This window comes from Trachypithecus francoisi, unplaced genomic scaffold (assembly GCF_009764315.1).
Source record: "Trachypithecus francoisi isolate TF-2019V2 unplaced genomic scaffold, Tfra_2.0 Lachesis_group6, whole genome shotgun sequence".
Lineage (NCBI taxonomy): Eukaryota > Metazoa > Chordata > Mammalia > Primates > Cercopithecidae > Trachypithecus > Trachypithecus francoisi.
In genome coordinates this window covers 106,700,664-106,722,692 of record NW_022681471.1, presented here as the reverse complement: position 1 = coordinate 106,722,692, position 22,029 = coordinate 106,700,664, and the positions used below count along the sequence as shown (strand labels likewise).

The following is a 22,029-nucleotide window of genomic DNA, read 5'->3' as shown; positions in this document are numbered from 1 at the left end:
GGCATCATAGCTGACAACTCAACTTTTCTGTCCCTTGTTACAAAAAGCCTTAGCATTGGAAAGATTTGCTGAATTTAATTGTAAAAACTGGGTTTTTTTGAATACAGTCTGTACACAAAGATTTATAACTACAAGGAAAATGGTTAGTCAGGGTCAGACAGTATAGGACAGGCAGTCCCTGACTGTCCCTGATCTGTTATTACAATTTCTTTAACACCTCGAAATCTACCAAGGGCATCAGTGAATATTTTACATAAGAGAGAAGTCTGCACCAGCAAAGAACATAAAAGGAGGAACAAGAACAAGTTGTAAAGAATATTAATGACTCTCTTCCAAACAATCCCAATTTTATGAGAATCAAATGAGTGATTAAAAAATCTCTATAAAACTATACAAACCTGCAAGTACCAAAATAAACAGAAGGAAGGTGACATTTTGATCCTCTTAGACACAAGACACTTGGGTTTTACCTTTGAGTTACTGAGGAAACTACAGTGTAGGGACACAAGGGATCGTTTATATGAGGTCTATACAATGGTTTTTCACATCTGGCTCTTAGTGTGTGTTCTATTCAGAGAACAGTTGGTCTCATGTGACATGCCACACTCTATGTACAACACTGTTTTCTATATCTTATAGCTCTGTTACAAGAGTTGTTACCCAGAAGATCAGGTAAGACTTTGCTGATCATAGCCAAGCTTTGAAATAAGTACAATAATCCATTTCCCTTTCTGCCTTTACAACATTTAGCATAGAATCAAAGAAACTTAGGATAAGTAACTTTTGAGATAACCTGTTTTAACTTTATGTTACAGATAAGAAAAGGCCCAACGAGGTTAAGGAAACAGCTTAAGATTATCTATGATTTTATACTGAAATATATATGCTTAAATTAGTCTTAAAAAGACAGGACAAAAGTGATTTCCTATGGGAAAAAGCAAGTGATCCCCAAAATCTTTGAATCTTAATTGTTTGAAAGTACTTGAGTCGATAGCTAAGTAAGCAAGACCCACTTAGGACAATGTCCAGGTACTAAATCTTCAACTGAATTATATGCCGATAACATGGCTGCGAGAGCCAATGGAAGGTGCAAGTGAATACCCCACAACACTGAAAATGCATACTTATATCTCGTCTGAACACCTCCTTTTCCCCTTCCTTTCAGCATTACATGTCCCTCGTACCATTAGATGCTATGGCACATATGAGCTACCTGGACTGACAGGTGCAGGTCCATATATATTGAAGTGGCAAAAAGGAAAAAAAGAAACAAAACTCTATGAGCTTCTCAAATCAGCACAGTTTTCATGTTACACGTTTTAATTATGTCAATGTGTTGTTCCCATAAAACAGTTGGCTAATATGCAAATATATTTATTAGACATATGTTTATGTTGCTCTCTGAAGAAAGGACTTTCGATTCTATACACTGCCATTTAAACGATTCCAAGACAAAAACAGTATCCAATGGCAGTTCAGTAAAGAGAGATACCATTTTTTGTATACTCAGAACCACCTTGGATGTCCACAGTGATATTCATGAATACACAGGGGAGAGGTAGAAGCTCTTCTTTACATAAGAAAATGGTCTAATACATGCAGAAAGAATGGTAGAATTAGGAAACCACTATTATGCAACCACCAATATTATAACTGAATTAGACATGGAACATCAATAAATGCTAAAACCATAGAGTGAGAGGTTAAGGAATGGATATTATAATATGTCAAAATATCCAAAAATTACTTTCTAATTACAAAGGGAAAAGGATATTTTACAAGGAAAGTATCTGGCAGATACCACCTTAACCTTCTTAGTGATACCAATAGGAACAAAATGTTATTTTGTCCCTCCAGATTGTGATACAGTGGTAGGTACAGAGCATCATCTTATCGTCCTTTGGCCAAAAAATATTAACATTAATTGAATCACAAGGGAACTGTCAGAAAAGCCTAGAGTATGGGATATTCTTCAAGAAAACTGGCCTGAACTCTTCAAAAATGTCAACATCAGCCTGGCGTAGTGGCTCATACCTGTAACCCCAGTACTTTGGGAGGCTAAGGCAGGTGGATCGCCTGAGGTCAGGAGTTCAAGACCAGCCTGGCCAACATGGTGAAACCCCGTCTCTACTAAAAATACAAAAATTAGCTGGGTGTGGTGGTGCCTGCCTGTAATCACAGCTACTTAGGAGGCTGAGGTGGAGAGTCGCTTGAACTCGGGAGGCAGAGGTTGCAGTGAGCTGAGATTGCGCCACTGCACTCCAGCCTGGGTGACACAGTGAGACTCTGTCCCCCACTTAAAAAGTCAGTGTCATTAAAGGAAAAAAAAATGCTGGGAGACTGTTGAAAACTAAATGAAGGTACAGAGACATGACAGACAAAAACCTTGACTAGATGCTGGAAGAAAACAGTGGCTATAAGGAACCATTCTGGGGCACTGGGGAAATTGCAGTGTGGACTGCATATCAGATGGCATTACTGGATTGCTGTTAAATTTGTGTGTAATGATAGCACTGCAGTTACGTTAGAGAATGTCCTTTAAGAAAATGGTGTATGGGGAAGTGTTAAGGGTTTATGTTGTGATGCTCCTTTACTTTTAAATGACATGGGGGAAAATGTGTTTGTGTGTATATGTACACAGACAGACACATACATAAACAGAGCTGAGAGGGTGGAAGAGGTAAGTAGAGCAAAAAGCAACCATGGATTGTACAAATGTATGATACAGATGAGTGTTCCTTAGACTATCCTTTCAACTCTTCTTTGTGCTTGAAACGTTTCCAAAATAAAACATTCGTTGGAAACCATTATTTCTCCCAAGTCACTCCTTCACGGGAAGGGGTTGTGGGCAAGGCAGGAGGGTGGGCAAGAGTGATTTTAGTAACTGTGAAAGGGACAGGCCAATGGTATTAATGTCAATAGTAATGAGTGTGAAAAGTTTCCCAGGATTCGTTTTCTCTAAAAATACAAACCTAACGCAAAATTGATTTCCTTCCTGTCCTTGTCATGGTTCTTAAAGCATCTCCTCATCTACTCTGCCGAGATGTGCTTTCCTAGATCCCTAAATGTGAATCTCCAGCCATGAAAATGATTTAAGAGTCCCCACATGTACAGAAGTTTTTCTTGTTTAAAGTAAGGATTGAGAGGTCAAGAGTTGTCTTTGTGAGACAAGAAGAAGCAAAAGGCTTCCCATAACTACCGTCTTGGGTAGAAATCAAGGATTTTATTTAAAGTTCTGAAGATAATGAGCAGGTAGGAGGCCAGCAGTCACTGCTCTAAATATTAATCAGAACTCTGAATCACCCATTAAAGATAAAATCAGCCCAAACAATAACACATGGTGATTATCCACTCTTCATTTCCATGTTCAAGGACAACTGTCCTGACCTCAGGCTCTCCACTCCACCTGACTAATAAACCATTAACACCATGGCCCCAGGGAACATACGCACAATTTCAAATCTATGCAAATCCCTAAGTATACTCAACAGTATTAATTTATGCTACAGAGTTCTAATTTAACGGGAAAGTTAAATTAGAAAAGTTTCACATATACATGGTAAAGCACATATATCTGTCTACAGGTACCATGGAATATACTTTCCCAAGTGTGGTTCAGGACACATTATGTAAAGAACAAGATATAAAGTTACCTCTTCCACTACTGCCTCCTACAATCCTTTAAAATCCAGTTCAGGAAAAGGCAAAATTAAAGGAACAGAAAACAGAGCTGTGGGACTTAGTGAGATTATAAGAAAGCATGAGGGATTTTAGGGGGGAGGGGAGGGGAGGGGAGGGGAGGGGAGAAGAGGGGAGGGGAGGGGAGGGGAGAAGAGGGGAGGGGAGGGGGGGAGGGGAGGGGAGGGAAGGGAAGGGAAGGGAAAAGAGAGAAAAGAAAGAAGAAAGAGAAAGAAAAGGAAAGGAAAGGAAAGGAAGACAGGCAGGCAGGAAGGAAAAGACAGAGTGAGAGGAAGAAAGGAAGATTTGGTCATAACAATAAAGTGCTACTTTAGAAGGACGAAGATGGAAAACAAAATGACATATGCTTTTCCTTAGCAAAAGCTGTATGAATAAAACAGGTTTCAACTACAACACAAACCTATCTTCAAAATTCTGGTGAAGAAAACATCCATTACTCCACATAGAGAAGTTAATCAAACAAACCACTTAAACAGATCATCATAAAGCTTAACCCACGGTAGCTTATAATTTTTAAAAATAGCAATTGGAAATCAATATTAAACTTAAGACAATGCTGATAATACTCTGATAAGGGTCTTTTCTGAAAATTGCAGGAATTTTAACTAACTACTCATGAGCAGGCCCGGTAAGAGGTCGGTGATATACGCTCAGCTTTTCATGGCAGCCAGCTATCTCTGTGGAAGGCTGATTGGACTATTAGGGTCTACCCTCAATTCTGGGAAAGGCCACCTCTTTATAAATACCAAATTGTATTAACTCTTACTAATTACTTAGTTACTAGTGAGTATTCATCTGTCCAAAAGGGGTGTAAAAAGAATGTCTATGGAACCAAAGGGCCCACAGTCTGATTAATAAACAAAAAGCCAAAGGAAACCTAAGAGAAGTAGGGTTTTTAGAAGTTACTTTCAAGATGGAAAATGTATTAGTAAAATGGAATTGGCCAGGTGAGGTGGCTCACGCCTGTAATCCCAGCACTTTGAGAGACCGAGGTGGGCGGATCACGAGGTCAAGAGATCGAGACCATCCTGGCCAACATGGTGAAACCTCATCTCTATTAATAATACAAAAATTAGCTGGGCATGGTGGCATGCGCCTGTAGCCCCAGCTACTTGAGAGACTGAGGCAGAGAATCACTTGAACCTGGGAGGCGGAGGTTGCAGTGATCCAAGATGGCACCACTGGACTCCAGCCTGGCAACAGAGTGAGACTCTGTCTCAAAAAAAATAAAAATAAAAAAAATAAGTAATCAATTGGCCCGGGGAATGCTGTCTAAATCTAACCAGCCAAAAGTCTCCTGATATGGCATTTTAACATTTGCAGAGAAACAGAATCTCTAGAGTCTCTAAAATGCAATCCACAGATGATGTTTTGTTATAGATTAAAGAAATTGTTAACATTGGCAGGATATTTTCATGCCATAATATACTTTAGATAATCATAGCTAACATTCACTGGGCACCTTCTATGTATCCACCACAGCTCTTAAGTGCTTTGCTTCTATTGGTTCATTTAATCCTCACAATCACCTCCAAGAGTTCAGGGGCCAGGAAGGTTAAGAAATGTGTCCATAGTCACACAACCAGCAAATAGCAGAGCAGGCACAGTCTGGTTTCAAAGCCTATGCACTTAACCACTCTGCCAGTCACTACTCCAGGTATTCTGGAATGCTTTATCATTTATGTGTTAATGATCCTCCCACCTCAGTCTCCTGAGTACCTGGGACTACAGGGGCCCACCACCATGCATGGCAACAATAATACATTGTAGATTTCAAAATAACTAAAAGAGTGGAATTTGAAATGTTTCTAACACAGAGAAATACTTGTTCTCAACAGTTGAGACTCTAATTTATTCTCATTTTCATATTATTCTACATTATTACAACAACTGTGCATAGATGGTATTCATTTTTGTCCTACGAATAGAGAAATTCAGAAGATAGATGGAAAAGCAACTTATTCATTTTGAATACTAAGTACAACAGGAGGCAGAAAACAGATGTACAATAAACAGATTTTGACACTCCAGCTTTCATAGGTGAAGCACATTGAATACAAAGTTGATATACTTGACGCTATCTAAACAATAAAGTTCTTAAATTGTTTACAGAAGAAAATACTACAAAATCAAAATCACAAAAAGATATCTGCACTCTCATGTTCACTGCAGCATTGTTCACAATAGCCAAGATGTAGAATCAACCTAAGTGCTCATCAGTGGATGAATGCATAAAGAAAATGTGCTGTAAACACATAATGGGATATTATTCAGCCATAAAAAAAGAATGAAATCCCATTATTTGCAGCAACATGTATGGAACCAGAAGACATTATGTTAAGTGAGATAGCTACACACAGAAGACAGGTATCCCATGTTCTCACTCATGTATGGTAACTAAAATAAATTGAACTCATGGAGGTAGAGTAAAATCATGACTACCAGAGTCTGGGAAAAGCAGTGAAGATTGGGGGATAAAGAAGGGGTGGTTAATGGGTACAAAAATAATGGGTAAGAAGAAATATGATCTAGTGTTTGGTAGCACAATAAAGTCACTATAGTAGTCAGTATATTTTTAAATCTTTTTACAGATAGGGTCTCACTATGCTGTCCATGTTAGAGTGTAGTGGCTATTCACAGGTGCAATTGTTGTGCATTACAGCCTTGAACTCCTGGGCTGTAGCTGGGGCTACAGGTGCATGCTACCATGCATGGCAACAATAATTTATGTGTATTTCAAATAACTAAAAGAGTGGAATTCGAATGTTCCTAACAGAGAAATGATGAATGTTTGAGATGATGGACACCCCAATTACTCTGACTGTGTTACCCTACACATACTGTATGCTTGTATCAAAATGTCACACGTAACCCATAAATAAGTACTATTATGTGTCCATAATAGTTAAAAATAAAATATTTTAAAACATACTTTTTACCTGTTAAATGACTGGCAGTGCAGGTTTGTGAGATAATTCTTTGCGCTATGATGTCACAAAGTAATACGAATTTTTCAGTTCCATTATAATCTCTTCTTAAACTGATCTTATGGGACCACCATAGTATATATGGCCTGTCACTGACCAAAACGTCATTCTTCACCACATGACTGTATAAAGTTTTCCCACCTAAAAGTGATACTTGGTTTTATTTGAAGATAGACTAAATAGCCATGTTGGGATTAGAGTATTTTCAATCAAGATGTGTGTGTGCATGTATGTGTTTTGGAGAAGGGGTGTTTATTATTTATCTATCTCATTCTATTACAATCTAAAATTCATATAAGGGATCACATTAACACATTAACACCATGTTATTTCATCTAGTCTCTGAACTGGTTGAAGCCATAACATGATATAATTGCATGATGTAGACTAGATTCATTGTGACACTGCGGGCCTGTTTCCTCATCTGAAAAAGGAGACGTGCAGATAATCCTGAAGGTTCCTTCAGGCAGTCTATGTGACTCACTGCCAGGGCAGGCTTGGCCTTACTAAGGTCATAAAGATCAATCTAATCTCTCAACAGGGCTGTTTCCATGGAATATGAGATAGGAACAAGCTGGCAATATATTAATTACAGCTGTATCTCTAAAACGAACTCATTGCAAAACTTTACTTCTATCACTACCAAAATGAGTCAGTTTCCCAGTAAATGTGTTGACTGCAATATGCTATTAATGTGGAAACATATCCTGTTGCCTCATTTAGTATCTACAAAGATACCACTGTCAAAGCCATAAATTTATAGTGAATATTCCTTTTTCATATCCATGGATGTGACTTCATTTCCTGGCTTAATGGATAATTCCTTGGAAGGCCTACAGTGATTTTTAAATAAGCAGAATTTTTCACTTAGACCTGATGGGTGATTTCCTTTTCTAAGTGGCTAGTGGGGGCGGGGGATATGAGAAAACCTTTAATAAATAATCCAGAGAGTGTGGCACATAAAAACATACCTCTCTTCTTGCCAATACTGGGCCCTTGTCTGAATCAGAAGATTCAGTACCTTTCTAACTGTACCAACTTGAAAAAAAGTAAGGTTTCCAGTTGGTGACAAGAAAACAAAGGAAATGAAATCTGAGATGCAAGGAATGCATTTGTAGGATAAACAAGTACTTTGTTACCTTTTACCTCAGGCTGGTAGAAATAGCAGCCTTTGAGCACAAGCTTGCTGAAGGAGCCAGCCCAGCCCCATTCTCAAGGTCCTAGGCTTCAAACAAAGGGCAGAGGACATTTTCACTTCTGTTATCTTTCCCTACAGCAAACATTGTATTTTTGTGCACGTTGCACAATGAAAGGCAAGGTGACCGCCAGTGCACCTGGCCAAGGAAAAGCATGCCAGGGCCAGGACGTGGATTCCTAAGTATTTACAATGGATCCATTCAACCTGACTGCAAATTGCTACAAAGCTGAGAGGCTCCCCAAATCTAAGTAATGTAAGCCTCACCATACATACAGAATTTACTAGCATCTGACTAGAAATACTCAATTTGCCAATACTTCAAACTCATTCCTCTTCCCCCTCAAGGTCCCCTGTCTTGTTATACCTTTTCTTATTCTATCCAGGACTCAGGAAAAGTAGCTGTTGTTTGGCCTCGGGAAGCTGGAGAGCAGAAGTATCAGAAACTACATATTTGGGAATGAGGTGATAAATGTGGCGGTGGGCATACTGGGCTAGGAATCAAACTCTTCCACAGCTGAGGGACTTTAAGGGCACAGATAAATTATTCATCCACTTAAACAGTAATAAAAGCAAAATCTCCAAAGCCTGACTATTCTCTTCCCCTCAAGGACCTGGTGAGGATTAAATGAGAGAATTCATGTGAACAAAGTTTTGTTAGGAGCAATGGTAACAATATTATTTATAAGCATAATAGGTACAAGTGGTAAGGAGAAGCTGTTTCATGATAGTGAAAGCAAAGTATGGGTGGTTATGAAACCAGATTAGGAAAAGTCTGAGAGTTAAATAGAGAAATTAGGATTTGTTCAGTAGACAACAGAAGGATACTGACATTTTCAAGGATGGCATCATATGGTGAATGCTTTTCTCTAAAACCAGTAATGAGGGCAATAAGACCAATGAAAAGGACTGGAGTGTGGAGTGGAGGCTTGCTAGGAAGCCAGTGCAATGATGAGAAGGCCTGTAAACAATGTAAGGATGGCAATGGAAAGCAATCAAACAAAACATGTTTCTTTCCCTAAAAAAAGAGGCAGCATTTACTAATTTTTTTTTCTAATTATAAATGTTCAAAGAAGACAACTCAGAAAATAAAAATAGTACAGAGAAAATAAAAAGCCACCTGTTACCACCATTCATATCTTGACTGATTTCCCCCCAGTCTCATAGAAAATATTTCCAGGTTGGATGCCGTGGCTCACGCCTGTACTCCCAGCATTTTGGGAGGCTGAGGTGGGTGGACAGCTTGAGCACAAGATCTTGAGAGCAGCTTAGGCAACATGGCTAGAGACCCTGTCTACACACACACACACACACACCCCAAAAAAATTGCCAGGCGTGGTGGTCCATGCCTGTAGTCCCAGCTACTCAGGAGGCTAAGCTGGGAGTATCACTTGAGCCCCAGTGGTCAAGGCTGCAATGAGCTGTGATTGTGCCACTGCACTCCAGCCTGGGTGATGAAGTTAGACCCCTTCTCAAAACAAAACAAAACAAAGCAAAACACATTTCACATTTCAAAGAGCTTGGAGACTGACTGGCCAACCAGGAGGCATTCAATAAATATGCAAGGATGGATTGAATTCAAAGCTTTGATACTGAGAATACAGAGTTGTTATTACAGAGACAGAAATGTAACCAAACCAGAGACACGGGCTTAGGGGAATAGGAGGTTATCCACAAAAGGATGCAGCAGGCAGAAATGGAATAGGTTGGTCTCCTGATAAGGGGAGCAGTCCAGGGAAAGCAGAGCTTCTGTTTGGCCACCCCTTATCGTGACAACCAAATTCAAGAGGGCCAGAGGCTGCAGTGAGGATGGTGGTGGCTTCCTGATGAGTCAGTACTCGGGGTGAGAGAAAACAAAGGCTCCAGCGGGCCCTGAATAGAGCCTAGTTTACTTTGCAGCAGGGACCATCACTGAATCTTACCTTTAACCCAAGTCACAATACACACACATATGTTTATATATCCCTATATATGAACACGTGTGTGTGCTTCACCAGAACTGAAAAAGTAACTGAGACTTGACTAAAGGTGAAAAATGATTAGGACCTGTAATCCCAGCACTTTGGGAGGTGGATTGCTTGAGATCAGGAGTTCGAGCCCAGCCTGGCCAACATGGTGAAGCCCCGTCTCTATAAAAAATTAGCCAGGCATGGTGGCAGGTGCCTTGTAATCCCAGCTACTCGGGAGGCTGAGGCATGAGAATCGCTTGAACCAGGGAGGTGGAGGTTGCAGTGAGCTGAGATCACGCCATTGCACTCCAGCCTTGGCGACAGAGTGAGACTCTGTCTCAAAAAAAAAAAAAACAAAAAAAAAAAAAACAAAAAAACCCCAAAAGATTAGGAAATAACTCATGTTTATGGCAAGTTGTTTTACAATTGGATTTTAAAAATCAAAATGAATCTAGATTGCTTGTGGCCATTAATATTCATTGTATGAAAGTTACTTGTGTCTACATTTTGATGATTGATTGGATTGATCATCTATCTGTACTTTGGAAGGTTTGGGTATGAGGAGGAAAAGATATTTATTTCTCCACATGTATTTTACATTTACAGCTAATTTGCCATAATTTTGGCAAAATAATTCAAACAGTATATCCCACTTTACATACATGAACTTATTATGTGTGCATCCGGTAAATGTGTCCAACTATTAAATAAATACTCAAACTGCTTTAAACACCTAAATATTCACAGTGTTCTGCCCAGGAAGCCTTCTATAGTTTCATCCTAGTCTGTGGTCAAAGACTTCAGATACAACCCAGTTAGCTCTACAGCTAGTTTCATTTTGTAAATCTCAGCCATTGTTAATAGAATTAGAATGGATCGAGAAACCCTACAGAAGAAAAACAGCTCTTAGCACTTGAAAAAAAAAAAAACATAAGAACACCGTGAATAATGTGATACTGAAAGTATCTTACTCCTTCAATACTGATAGCATTACAATTAGAACAACTTTTGAAGAAAGGCCACAAAAAAGGTTTGTATTTTTTTGTCTGGCAATCACGCGCCTGAGAATTAATCCTATAAAGAAAGCTTCAAAGATAAAAGCTAAATGATAAGGATGTTCATTGTAGCACTATCTACCTAATAAAAATTAGAGGCCAGGTACGGTGGCTCACGCCTATAATCCGAGCACTTTGGGAGGTCGAGGCAGGTGGATCACCTGAGGTCAGGAGTTTGAGACCAGCCTGGCCAACCTGGTGAAACCCCGTCTCTACTAAAAATACAAAAATTAGCTGAGCGTGGTGGCAGGCGCCTGTAATCCCAGCTACTCAGGAGGCTGAGGCAGGAGAATCACTTGAACCCGGGAGGTGGAGGTGGAGGTTGCAGCGGGCAGAGATCGCACCACTGCACTCCAGCCTGTGTGACAGAGCGGGACTCCATCTCAAAAAAGAAAAAAAAAAACAGAGAAAAAAAATTAGAGCAATGTGAATGTCTATCAGTGGAGTGCTCAGGCATTTGGGAAGAAGAGGGTATTTCTGGGGCACTGACTATGACAGAGAAAAAGCAATGGGACAGGATAGGAAATAGAATGGACAAGAGTATGTTCAGTTAGTGATGGACATTAGCAGAGTACACACCTCGAGACTTTGGAATAATAGGGGAATGTCAAAGCTACACAGGACATTTTTTAAAAAGGGATAGCTGTGCTAATAATTTACCAACATCCATTGAAAGGAGGCTATAATGACAGAATTAGAGAAAGGACTCAGAGACTAAGAGACTCGCCTACAAAGGCCATTTTCTTATATACATAGGATTTCTGTGGCTAGACACTTATTTCCTCCCTTGCTGAACTTCTTCCCTTCCAGCACCTCAGTAACTGTGGGGTCCCTGCTGCAGATGGAGATTTCTTTTCCTTCCTCAGCACTGTCTTCTTTCCCAAAACCTAGAGTTCCAGAAGCTGCTTACTACAGAGGTTCCAAATATCCCAAATCCCACACCTACTGCCTACTGAAGAGCTAATACGAGAAACGGAAGCTCTGTGGGTTTTTTAATTAATTTCTAAAATATGAAAGAATACATATGTTACTTAGAAGGTGAAAAACTTACAAATTGGAAGCAGCTCCGGACACTTGGCTCAATGTTACTGCCCCCAAAGGATGCAACTTCACCCAACTGTCTTGGAATTTGGATAGAATCATGCAGCAGGAGGCCCAGCCTGCGCTGGTCACAAAATCCTGTTGAACTTGACACTTGCTTGAAAAGGTCTACAAAGGAAGAAGAAAATTGCAACAGTCAAAACACAGCACCCATGGATGCCAGCAGAAACTGATGTCCAACTCACTTCCAGTAGCAATTCTCAAGAGTAGCCAGTATTTCCACAGAGTGGGGTTACTTCTAATTTGTGCTAATCTGGATATTTATTATTTTTATGAATCAAGTTAATGATCACTGTATATATATGAAGTGTGATAACTTTTACATAAACTATGTCACTGCAAGAAGCACAAGCTTACATGTACCTTTGACACTTAAATTTCTTCTAAGCCAGAACACGATCCTTGGGAATTATTATATATAGGATGTAACTACATCAAAAAATAAGTGTTTTAGCATTAAGAGACATATAACTGGCCCAAAACACCACCCTCTTTGGATACCAGAGATTCAAAAATGTACCACAATTGGAACTTCTTTATGGAGTCATAAGATCACTGAGCTTCTAGTCCATCATGCGTGTGTTCCCACAGGATACTGTGCATAATTTGTTGTTGTTGTTGTTGTTGTTGTTGTTTGCGACGGAGTTTTGCTGTGTCACCCAGGCTGGAGTGCAGTGGCGCAATCTCTGCTCACCGCAACCTCTGCCTCCTGGGTTCAAGCCATTCTCCTGCCTCAGCCTCCTGAGTAGCTGGGATTACAGGCACATGCCATCATGCCCAGCTAATTTTTGTATTTTTAGTAGAGACGGGGTTTCACCATGTTGGCCGGGCTGGGGTTTCACCATGATGGCCAGGCTGGTCTTGAACTCCTGACCTCAAGCGATCCACCTACCTCGGCCTCCCTAAGTGCTGGGATTACAGGCGTGAGCTACTGCGCCTGGCTGCATATTTCTAATTAATAGCTCATATCATGTTATGCTGGCATTGATTTAATATGTGTCTATCTTTTTTGGCAGGAGAATTATATCCCCTTGAGGGAAGGAACCATATCTTGGTCAGTTGTGTGCCAGAAGTATCTAGAGTAGACTAGCAGTACCCGGTGGAGAGTAGGTGCCCAATATATGTAACAGAATGAATGAACATACCGAATGCTTGCAATGTTATGTTTTGTTCTCAGATATAAAAATTAATCATACCTTATATTCACCTAGAAGTTGCCCCTTCAAAAAAACTAAATCCAAGAAAGCTTTCTGTACCCATAAGCACACTTTAAACTCTAGGAAATTAAATGCTTTAACAGGATACCTAAGATGGCATTAAAAATTGAGATTGTACGAACAGCTTTTTATCTTCTCTCCGAAACACATACCTAGATGTTTATGTTCAAAGTTATGAGTTATTTTCAAACATCTCATTTTGAATTTAATATTTTTGTTTCACCAACCTAAAACCATGTTCCCTCTTAGTAGTTATTTGAAACACCAGCTCAAAGCTTCCTCAGTTATTCAATTAATATTATATTTACAATGTGCTGTTACTATACCATATATACGGTAGATTAAAACCTAATCTATAATAAGTAACTACAATGTTTAAAGGAGAAAAGCACACAGATATCCCATCTTATCCAAAATACATTTTAACATGGTTAATAAAAGCTGTTCAGTTATTTCTCTTGGTTCTCAGGATGAGAAAACTCAAGCGGACACTACATAAAAGTGAGAGTCAAAATGGTTTGTGTATTTTGTGGCTTACTCCTGAAGGAGAAATGATCAGGAGGACACAGAGTGGCTTTTATCTCCTGCCTGTCCTGAAGCTCAGCACATCTCCTCACATGTGTGGCTAGGCCTTAGGGGAAGAGAGAAAAGACAAGCTAGGCTGGGTTTGTTTAATACTCCTACTGGAAAGATTGCTTATAAACATTTCAAGGGGAAAACCAAGTGCAGCCTTTCACAATAGGAATGGATGGTCACTTGGTCATCTGAACCACCACCTCTCTAGCATTTGCTTTTAATTTGGTTTTAAAATTTTCAAGCAGAAGAACCCAATGCGCAAACAAAAGGAAATTCTGTAGGGTGGTACGTATCTACCCTTTAAGAAACAGCAAGCTATCTGTCTCCCAAATAATAAAATGTTAGTCACGTCACAGAATTGGATGTGTCAGTACAACTTGCAGTAAGATGATTGTAAAATAAACAATGTTTCTTGAACATGAATGTCACATAGTATTCTTTAAATAAGAATCCAAAGACTAGACAAGTGCAGGGATTAAATCTTCACACTTATTTTTACGACTTATAGAAAGAGGTTAGAAAATCAGACTTTATCCCCTAGGAACATGTTTTATCCAGACACAGTCAGTGTAATGTAAAATAATACTTGGACTGGAAAAGCTAATCCTCATTCTCTATTTCAATGCCTGCAATTTAATGTTTGACAAGGAATGGCACAAACCAAATTTTGTGACACTCTAAAAGCAGTTCTACATCTTAAATGAGGAACCTGCTGTCAAATAAGAACAGTCTGTCATTTCCCATCTAGAACTAGGGTAATTAGCCAACATTAATAAAAGAATACAGCGTTAGTATACACGACTTACATCTGTACTTGTCTTCCAAATGTGCTTTACACAGGGAAATGATGCCAGTTTTAAAAGACAGGACACGGATCCTCCCTGTTCGTCCCCTATTATGAAGAATCAAACCAGAAAACAATTACTGACACTTTCCTAGAGGGTCAACACTTCTACTTAAGCATAAAGCCTTGAAAAGGAAAAATAAAAGAGTAAAGTGGTGTGAACTCTATTGACCACTGTTTTATTAAGATTGTTTGAACTTTTCCAAATTCATTATCTCTTTGACTGATGACCTACAATACAATGGAAATTCAACCAACTTGACCACTGAATGTTTACCAAGTTTCAATTCCTAAAAACCCGTATTTGAACTGCAAAAGTTCTCCATAAAGTAAGAAAAAAAATTCTATTCACCTATGGAAAGCCACCTTGGTTTAAGTTGGTAAGCAGAAGAATTACTGCTCTTCACCAATCTACTTTGGTTATTAAAGCAAATTACCCACTTTGGTCATTGAAGCCAAAAAAATTACCGGCAACTAACTGCTCTGCCCTCTTAAATGCTTAGATCTTCGTCAGACTGCCCCTTACTGAAAGAAAATTAATCACTTCAGGCCACATAACACATAATATAAAATATAAATGTTGATCTCTATGAGAAAAATATGATACTCTCTTAAACAGCATTCAAATACATGATCTAAAAAATAAATTTATAAATAACCTGTTGCTATATCAATGTTTTAATATAGATTGCTTTTATTTCACTTTGCATATAGAAAACCGAAATAAAGCATTCCACATAACAAATTTATTAATAAGCTAATTTTATCCATGGGAATAAAAAGGAAAAATAAGAATGAAAAGTTTTCCATTTGGTAGAAAATGTCTTTCAAGACATGGAATCAATGTAAATGCCCATCAATTACAAATTAGATAAAGAAAATATGGTACATATACATCATGGAATACTATGCAGCTATAAAAAGAATGAGATCATGTCTTTTGAACACGGATTAGCTGGAGGCTATTATCCTTAGCAAATGAATGCAGAAACAGAAGAGTAAATACTGCATGTTCTCACTTATAAGTGGAAGCTTAATGATGAGAACTCTCGAACACAAAGAAGGGAACAACAGACACTGGGGTCTTGAGGGTAGAGGGTGGAAGGAGGGAGAGGAGCAGAAAAGACAACTATTGGGTACTGCGGTTAACCCGTTTATGCTGGAGGTTGCAAATTATTTTTTGTGAAAATCAGACCTTGACAATGACCTTGAGCAGTAGGATGTGAATAATTCCCACAAAAGCTTAGTGTTCCAGTAACGGAACACTAAGCATAAATGGGTTAATACCTGAGTGATGAAATAATCTGTACAACAAACCCCCATGACACGAGTTTACCTCTGTAACAGACCTTCACATGTACCCCAAAACCTAAAATTAAAGTTAAAAAATGTCTTTCAATATTTTTTGGCTTCTTATTTTATTACGGAAAGCTACTGGCCCTTAGATATCGGTAAAAAGAAAAAGGAGAAAACGTTTTCGAATAATTTGCTCATTAGCACTTCAAAATCACAAATGATAGTCCCAATTGCGGTTATTTTCGGTGAACAATATGCTCAACTTTCAACTATTAAAATTTATTAAATCCCTCAGTCAAAAAGAAATCCTGGGCACTAATGGACTAACAAAATTCCTATCATTGGAAAATTTTCTTATCTTTTTTCCTCTTAAGAAAGGGTTGTTCAAAATTTAACAAATCCACTTTATACAGCAACTTCAAGGAGTTAAAATTGTCACCAAATAATTTTCAGGCAGGTAGAATGGAGTTATATATTCAGAATGCATTCACATGTCATCTGCAAAGAAAACAGCGCCAAAATATATTTGAGGGGAAACCCGAATACAAACTCGTATCAAAACTAATGTAAATGTAGTTCACAATTGAAATCCGACATGTTCAAGGACTTGGTAGATAACTATGATGAATGTAATAGTCAGGTGGCCCTGCAATTTTAAAAAGCAATACCTTATCAAAATAAGAAAGAAAAAAAGCTATAAATTTTAGTTAAAAAGGTGGTAGAAGTCTACAACAAAGGTAAAAGGCAAAATAGTTGATATACAACTCTTTTTAGCAAACCTTCCCAAATTTCCAAATGGGAATATGTTCTTGATTGGTGAAATGAGGTATGTAATAATTTTGAGGTCTAAGAAGAATTTAGGCAACATTAAAACCAATTCCTTCTGCTCCCTTCTTCAACTGTCTTCATTAAGCTCAAAAAAAAAAAATCAGAACTGGGGATATCTCCCATGTGCAATCCAAAAGAAACAAATAATTGTTCTCTAAGAGAGTGATGAATGGAGGCACCAAACTGAAACTTCGTAAATCTTATTAAAAAACAAAATAAAACCAAAATGTTCTCAGTTTGAGGAGCTAAGTTTGCTGTATTAAGGGCTTGTTTTCATTTTGTTTGGCCTATCAATTCATAATCTTCTGCAAGTCTCCTAAGTATCAGCTAAGACAATTCTGATCTGGAGACAGGTGTGCCAGTATCTCCAGGAGCACAGCCATGGCTGCCAGTGAGAGGGAGCCACCCCTGAAGTGCATGGAAGAATTCCAAAATCCATTGGCGAGAAAGGGAAAGAACCAAGGGCTATCTGTTGACTTATTACACTATCTGAAGAATGAGTATCTCAGGGTTTTGTTTGTTTTCTAATCTGAGACAATCTACGTTCTGGCTCTTAACTCCTAGTTTATTAAAATATTTTTCAAGTCATAAATGCAAAAATGATTTATCACAGGAACAGCATTAGGTCCACAGCTTCTAGGGCCCTGTTGTAATGCTAATTACACTGTCACCATGCTGTAAGGTAAGCCTCCTGTGACAGAGCCCGGGAAACAAAAACTAGCCATACGTACGTATCATAAACATTCAGCAGCCAGTTCAGACACATATCCACGCAGAGAGGGACGTTGACCAAATTGTTGTGCTCTTGCTCCAGGCGGTCATAAATAGTGGTCAAACAATTAATAATCTGCAGGATATCCATGGGCTGGTCATTTTGCTTGAGGTTGTGCTGGTCCAAGGCATCACATGCAGCTGACAGGCTCAAGAGATCCACTGCAAAAACAAAATCACAAATGATTCAAAGAGTATAACCTTCCTTTCGGTGGCCTTTTTCCTTTGAGGATCCTAGCTAGGACTCTCTCAGACCCTTTAATAAACACCAAACTTGAACCATACTCTCTCTGAAAGGTGTTTTATTTTTATCCCTCGACTCTAAGTTGATGCGTTTGATCAGTATGCAGGATCTGAAGTGGTTCTTAAATCTCACTGGCATTGGGTGCAGGTACGGGCAAAGATACAATTCCCATGCTTGGATTACTGGGGAATATCTGAGAGTTAAGGGGGCCTATCCTGTTCTACATAAACAGAGTCAATTTTCACCTGAATAAGAAAAAAAAAATGTTTTAGCAGAAATGTTTAAAGAGATCCGATAATACTTTCTTGTATTAGTATTAGAGAAAATCTGTTAGATTAATCTGTATGGCTAAGGTTGTGTAAACTCTATTTCTAGCTATGCATTTATAATCATTAAGCACTTTTCTCCTTGAAATATCAGTCACCTCAGCATCTCTCTGCTACCCTAATATTAGGTGAAAAAAATACTCTCCACTAAAATTTTCTATAGGCAAACTACAGTAATTGTATAATCTATCCAGTTTTCAGACCTGAGGCTTGCTTATTTCTCCTTTCACCTTCAAATTGTATTTTATAATATGCTTTCCAAGTCCTCTAAGAACTTTATAAGACTGAGGGAGGAAAATTCCCTTGATCTGAGGAGGTATTTAATCTTATGCCAGGGACAAAAATTTAACAAAAGTGAAACTTCAACCTCGTCCAACATCAGCAAATCACAAGCTTTATTCCCAAGTGTCATGAAAAGATTCATTTCTCTAGAGCCAATTTATTAGCCAAACTAGAAACACAACAACATTGCTTTTATACCACCTTATACACCTAAGCTCTGGCTGAAATTCTCAGTCCTTTGAGACTAGGAATCAATGCTAATTAAGTAAATCTCTCATGCATCTAGGGGGAAGGGGCAATTCAATTATAAATGTAGTTCACAGAAATACAGGTAAATCCCACTCAGTAAACAGCTTTCCCAGTAATAAAGAAATGCAAACTTAAGGCTTTAGTGTATTTTACAAGTTATTCATGGCCAGTTCTAATTAAATATTAAGAAAGAAACAAAAATGGTGGTTAATACCTATGTAGGTTTGTGCAAAAATACTTTTGCACCTATATCGCACACATTTTTCTCTTTTAAAAAAAGGAAAACAGAAAATCCTGGAGTTTCCCCAGAAGCATGAAGCAGACATGGTGGTGGAAGCAGGAGCCTGCACTCCTCCCTTGGAAGGGAAGGCCCCTCTGTTTTTGCTCTGAAATATTCTAAAGATAGAGAAATGACCCTTTTCATGGAAGCTGAGACTTTGTTTAAAGTGGGAGGAAGGAAGGTAACTTGGGAGACTGACCTGAGGAGTCAAGTGAGAACAATAATAAAGAATTTTAAAAATCAATACAAGGAGGCAGGAGGACGGGAGGACGTGAGGAGGGAATGGCTGAAAGTGGACTGCATGGGAGGCTGGAGAGAGGTTCAGAGACAAAAGACTCAAACTTTTATTCTCTCTTCTGTGTGCCTGTTTTCCTCAGAGGGCGCATACTCAAGTGCACGTAGTAGAAACACTTAGAAACACATTATACCAGCTCCATTACTGGAAGAGAGGAATGGATTTCTTCCAAGCACCAATATTCCCAACATGTTTCCTTCCATACTGAAGGAAGCTATGGGTGGTTTGAAGTTTTTCAATTATTTTCTTTTTTGTTACTCTGCTTTAGTCATCATAAATATTTTGCCTCTGATCTAGGCATTTAAGAAGTAACTAGTGAGAATTTTTAGAATTCGCTTTTGTATTAAGAGTCTTATTTATCCGTGTGATGGAAACGAACAAAGAGAAAAACTGCATGAATTTCATTTTATTGGGCCTGCTCTTATCTCTGTACAGGTGAATGGGTAACACATAGAACAGCAAATGTTGAGTATAAATAGCTCCAGAGGGGAGCAAAGCAATTGCTCTGAAATTACAGGAGCAGAAGATGACACAGTTAGGAGAGAAATACTGTGCAGTGTGCTCTGCTAAAACTGGATGTGGTTAAATACAAGAACAATCCATCATAGAAGACTGAAGAGCACATTTCCCTAAACAAACATGTCAAATAGAATTCAACTTTCATGGAACTATTTTGAAAAGAATTCTATTTAGGTATACACAATCCATGCTATGGGTCTGAAAAGGAAGTGAGAATATCAATAGGGACAATTTAATTGCCATGCATATGCTTTTCCAAATGAACAGCTTAGAGAACACACCTAGACTTTTTGATGAAACATTAAATGTAATGATTAGCTGTTTTTAGGACCCTCAATAAGCAACCAGCAGATACAGTTATGTGAAACCACTTTTTTCCTTAAGCTAGGAATTTCCATTAAATATTATATATGTGTGTGTGTGTGTGTGTGTGTGTGTGTGTGTATTCACTAGTAGATATACCTTCAAAGCTTTACAAAAACCCAAATATTCTAATACATCCTCACTTTCTAAATTATGTTTACAGTAGAGGATGCTATAGGCTTTGAAGCCATTGAAGAATAGGGACCATGTGGTGGTACCCTACGCATGAGGGCTATGGGGGTGAGAGAGGGTGGAAACAGGATAAAAATTGCTGACTCTCCAGGATCCTCTTTGCTGTGCAGAAAAAGCAGACAGTGGTGGTTGGGGGGCGGCGAGCAGGCAGGACTTCAGCACAGGGATCCCACTAATGGTTCCTGAGGCTCTGGTTGTGCCTGATCATCTTCTCAACCTTCTAGCTTCAAAAGCTAATTCTTTTCCTTTCTATGTATGCCACAGTAGCTAACTCTTGCTATTCCTTTCTATGTAAGACAGATTTTTTTTGTCTTTTACAGAGTGATAGACTCTTAGAGCCAGAAGGTTGCTTTAACATCATTTTGCAGTTGAGACAACTGAGACCAGAGATATGGAGACTCGCTTTGGGTGTTACGGCAGGTTATCAATGTTTTCTGATTTCTCATGGAGGTACATATTGTAAGAGGGAAAAGTGGGTGGCAGAAGGTGTCCTTACTGACTTTACAGAAAAGGAAAACCATTCTGCATTCCATGCTAATGACAACAGTAGGATAAAACAGAAGCACCAAAAAGTTGGTTAGTGGAAAAAAAAAATGTCTCATGGTGCCTATATTCATCCTGTAGGTCAACCTGGATATTCTATGTTGATGTATAAATAATTCTGTGATCTGATTAGCACAGAAACAGAAAGAGATGAGTAATGGTGGAAGAACTGCTGCACGTTTGCTGAGTTTTCTTGCCCAGGCATGCCATTCTACAGGCAACTGGCACTTACGGCTGAAGGACCTCCCAAGCAAATCTTTGCACTTCAAGAAAGTCAATGCACTTTGATGTAGTTGTCTGTGCAGTAAGGGCTAATTCTAGAGAGGCTGGAGTTGGCATGAGAGGCCTTGCTAAAATATCTACACAGTGCAGAGCCCTGGTCAAAGCACTTTCTTTTCAAAATGACTTACTGTGTTGAAGTGTAGCCACGGGTTGCAGGTTATCACCAATGTTTATTGCTAACAATAACACTGACCATTTTTACCTGGACACAGTGAGACCAATGGAAGCCCGTGAGTTTGAGGCTGGTTACACAGGAACAGTACACCTAGGTTACTGGCAGGACATAAGAAAGCCTGGCTGAAACTCCAATTTGTGCTCCCTGGTTTCCAAGGTGTTTTGTGCTCACATCAGTAGCTCTTGTTCCAAGAGAGAAAATGCATCTTGGTGTGGCTCTTGTAGACAGTGGGCAATTATAGCTTGTACCTGTCCTCTCTGGACCCTATGCTGTGAGGCAGCCTGTGGCTGTGACACTTATTCTGGTTTTAATGTTGTGGGTATATTGCATCCTTTTTCTGCAGAGAACTCTAGATTCGTAAGCACTGTCATTTGGGTCCTGTGAGTCCTCTTTAGCAATTGAACCCTGTCTAACTGCCACTGTCAGGGCAGTGAGTGCCAGAAGCAAGATTGTTTAAAACACCTCCAACTCATTCTTAGCTAAAAGTATGACTAAGGCATTATTTAGAAAGAAAAAAAAAGATGATTCTGATAAAAGGGATGAAAAAGAACCTTTGAAGTTGCTCTACAAGCTACCCTTGGTTGGAAGTAACACAGGCGTTGAAATTGGTTACTGATGATACAACTTTCTAGGGGAATCTGGAAGTGAGAGAACTTGAACCTAAGGAGGTAACAAAATGGATTAGGAGGCAATTGCAAACTGATGGCAAGACTGCTAAAAAAAATCAAATTCCTTGGTTGGGTTAGCAAAAGCTAATGTAA

The 22,029-nt window shown here is 38.9% G+C and overlaps 1 protein-coding gene across 1 annotated transcript in view; it reads right to left on the bottom strand.

Moving 5' to 3' along the window:
- The window catches only part of DMD (dystrophin), a 2,224,438-nt gene that overhangs the window by 74,802 nt on the left and 2,127,607 nt on the right, over window positions 1-22,029 (bottom strand). Inside the window, 3 exon segments of the mRNA XM_033201414.1 lie at window positions 11,937-12,094; window positions 14,586-14,671; window positions 17,479-17,680. Coding sequence (XP_033057305.1) covers window positions 11,937-12,094; window positions 14,586-14,671; window positions 17,479-17,680 — 446 coding nt within the window.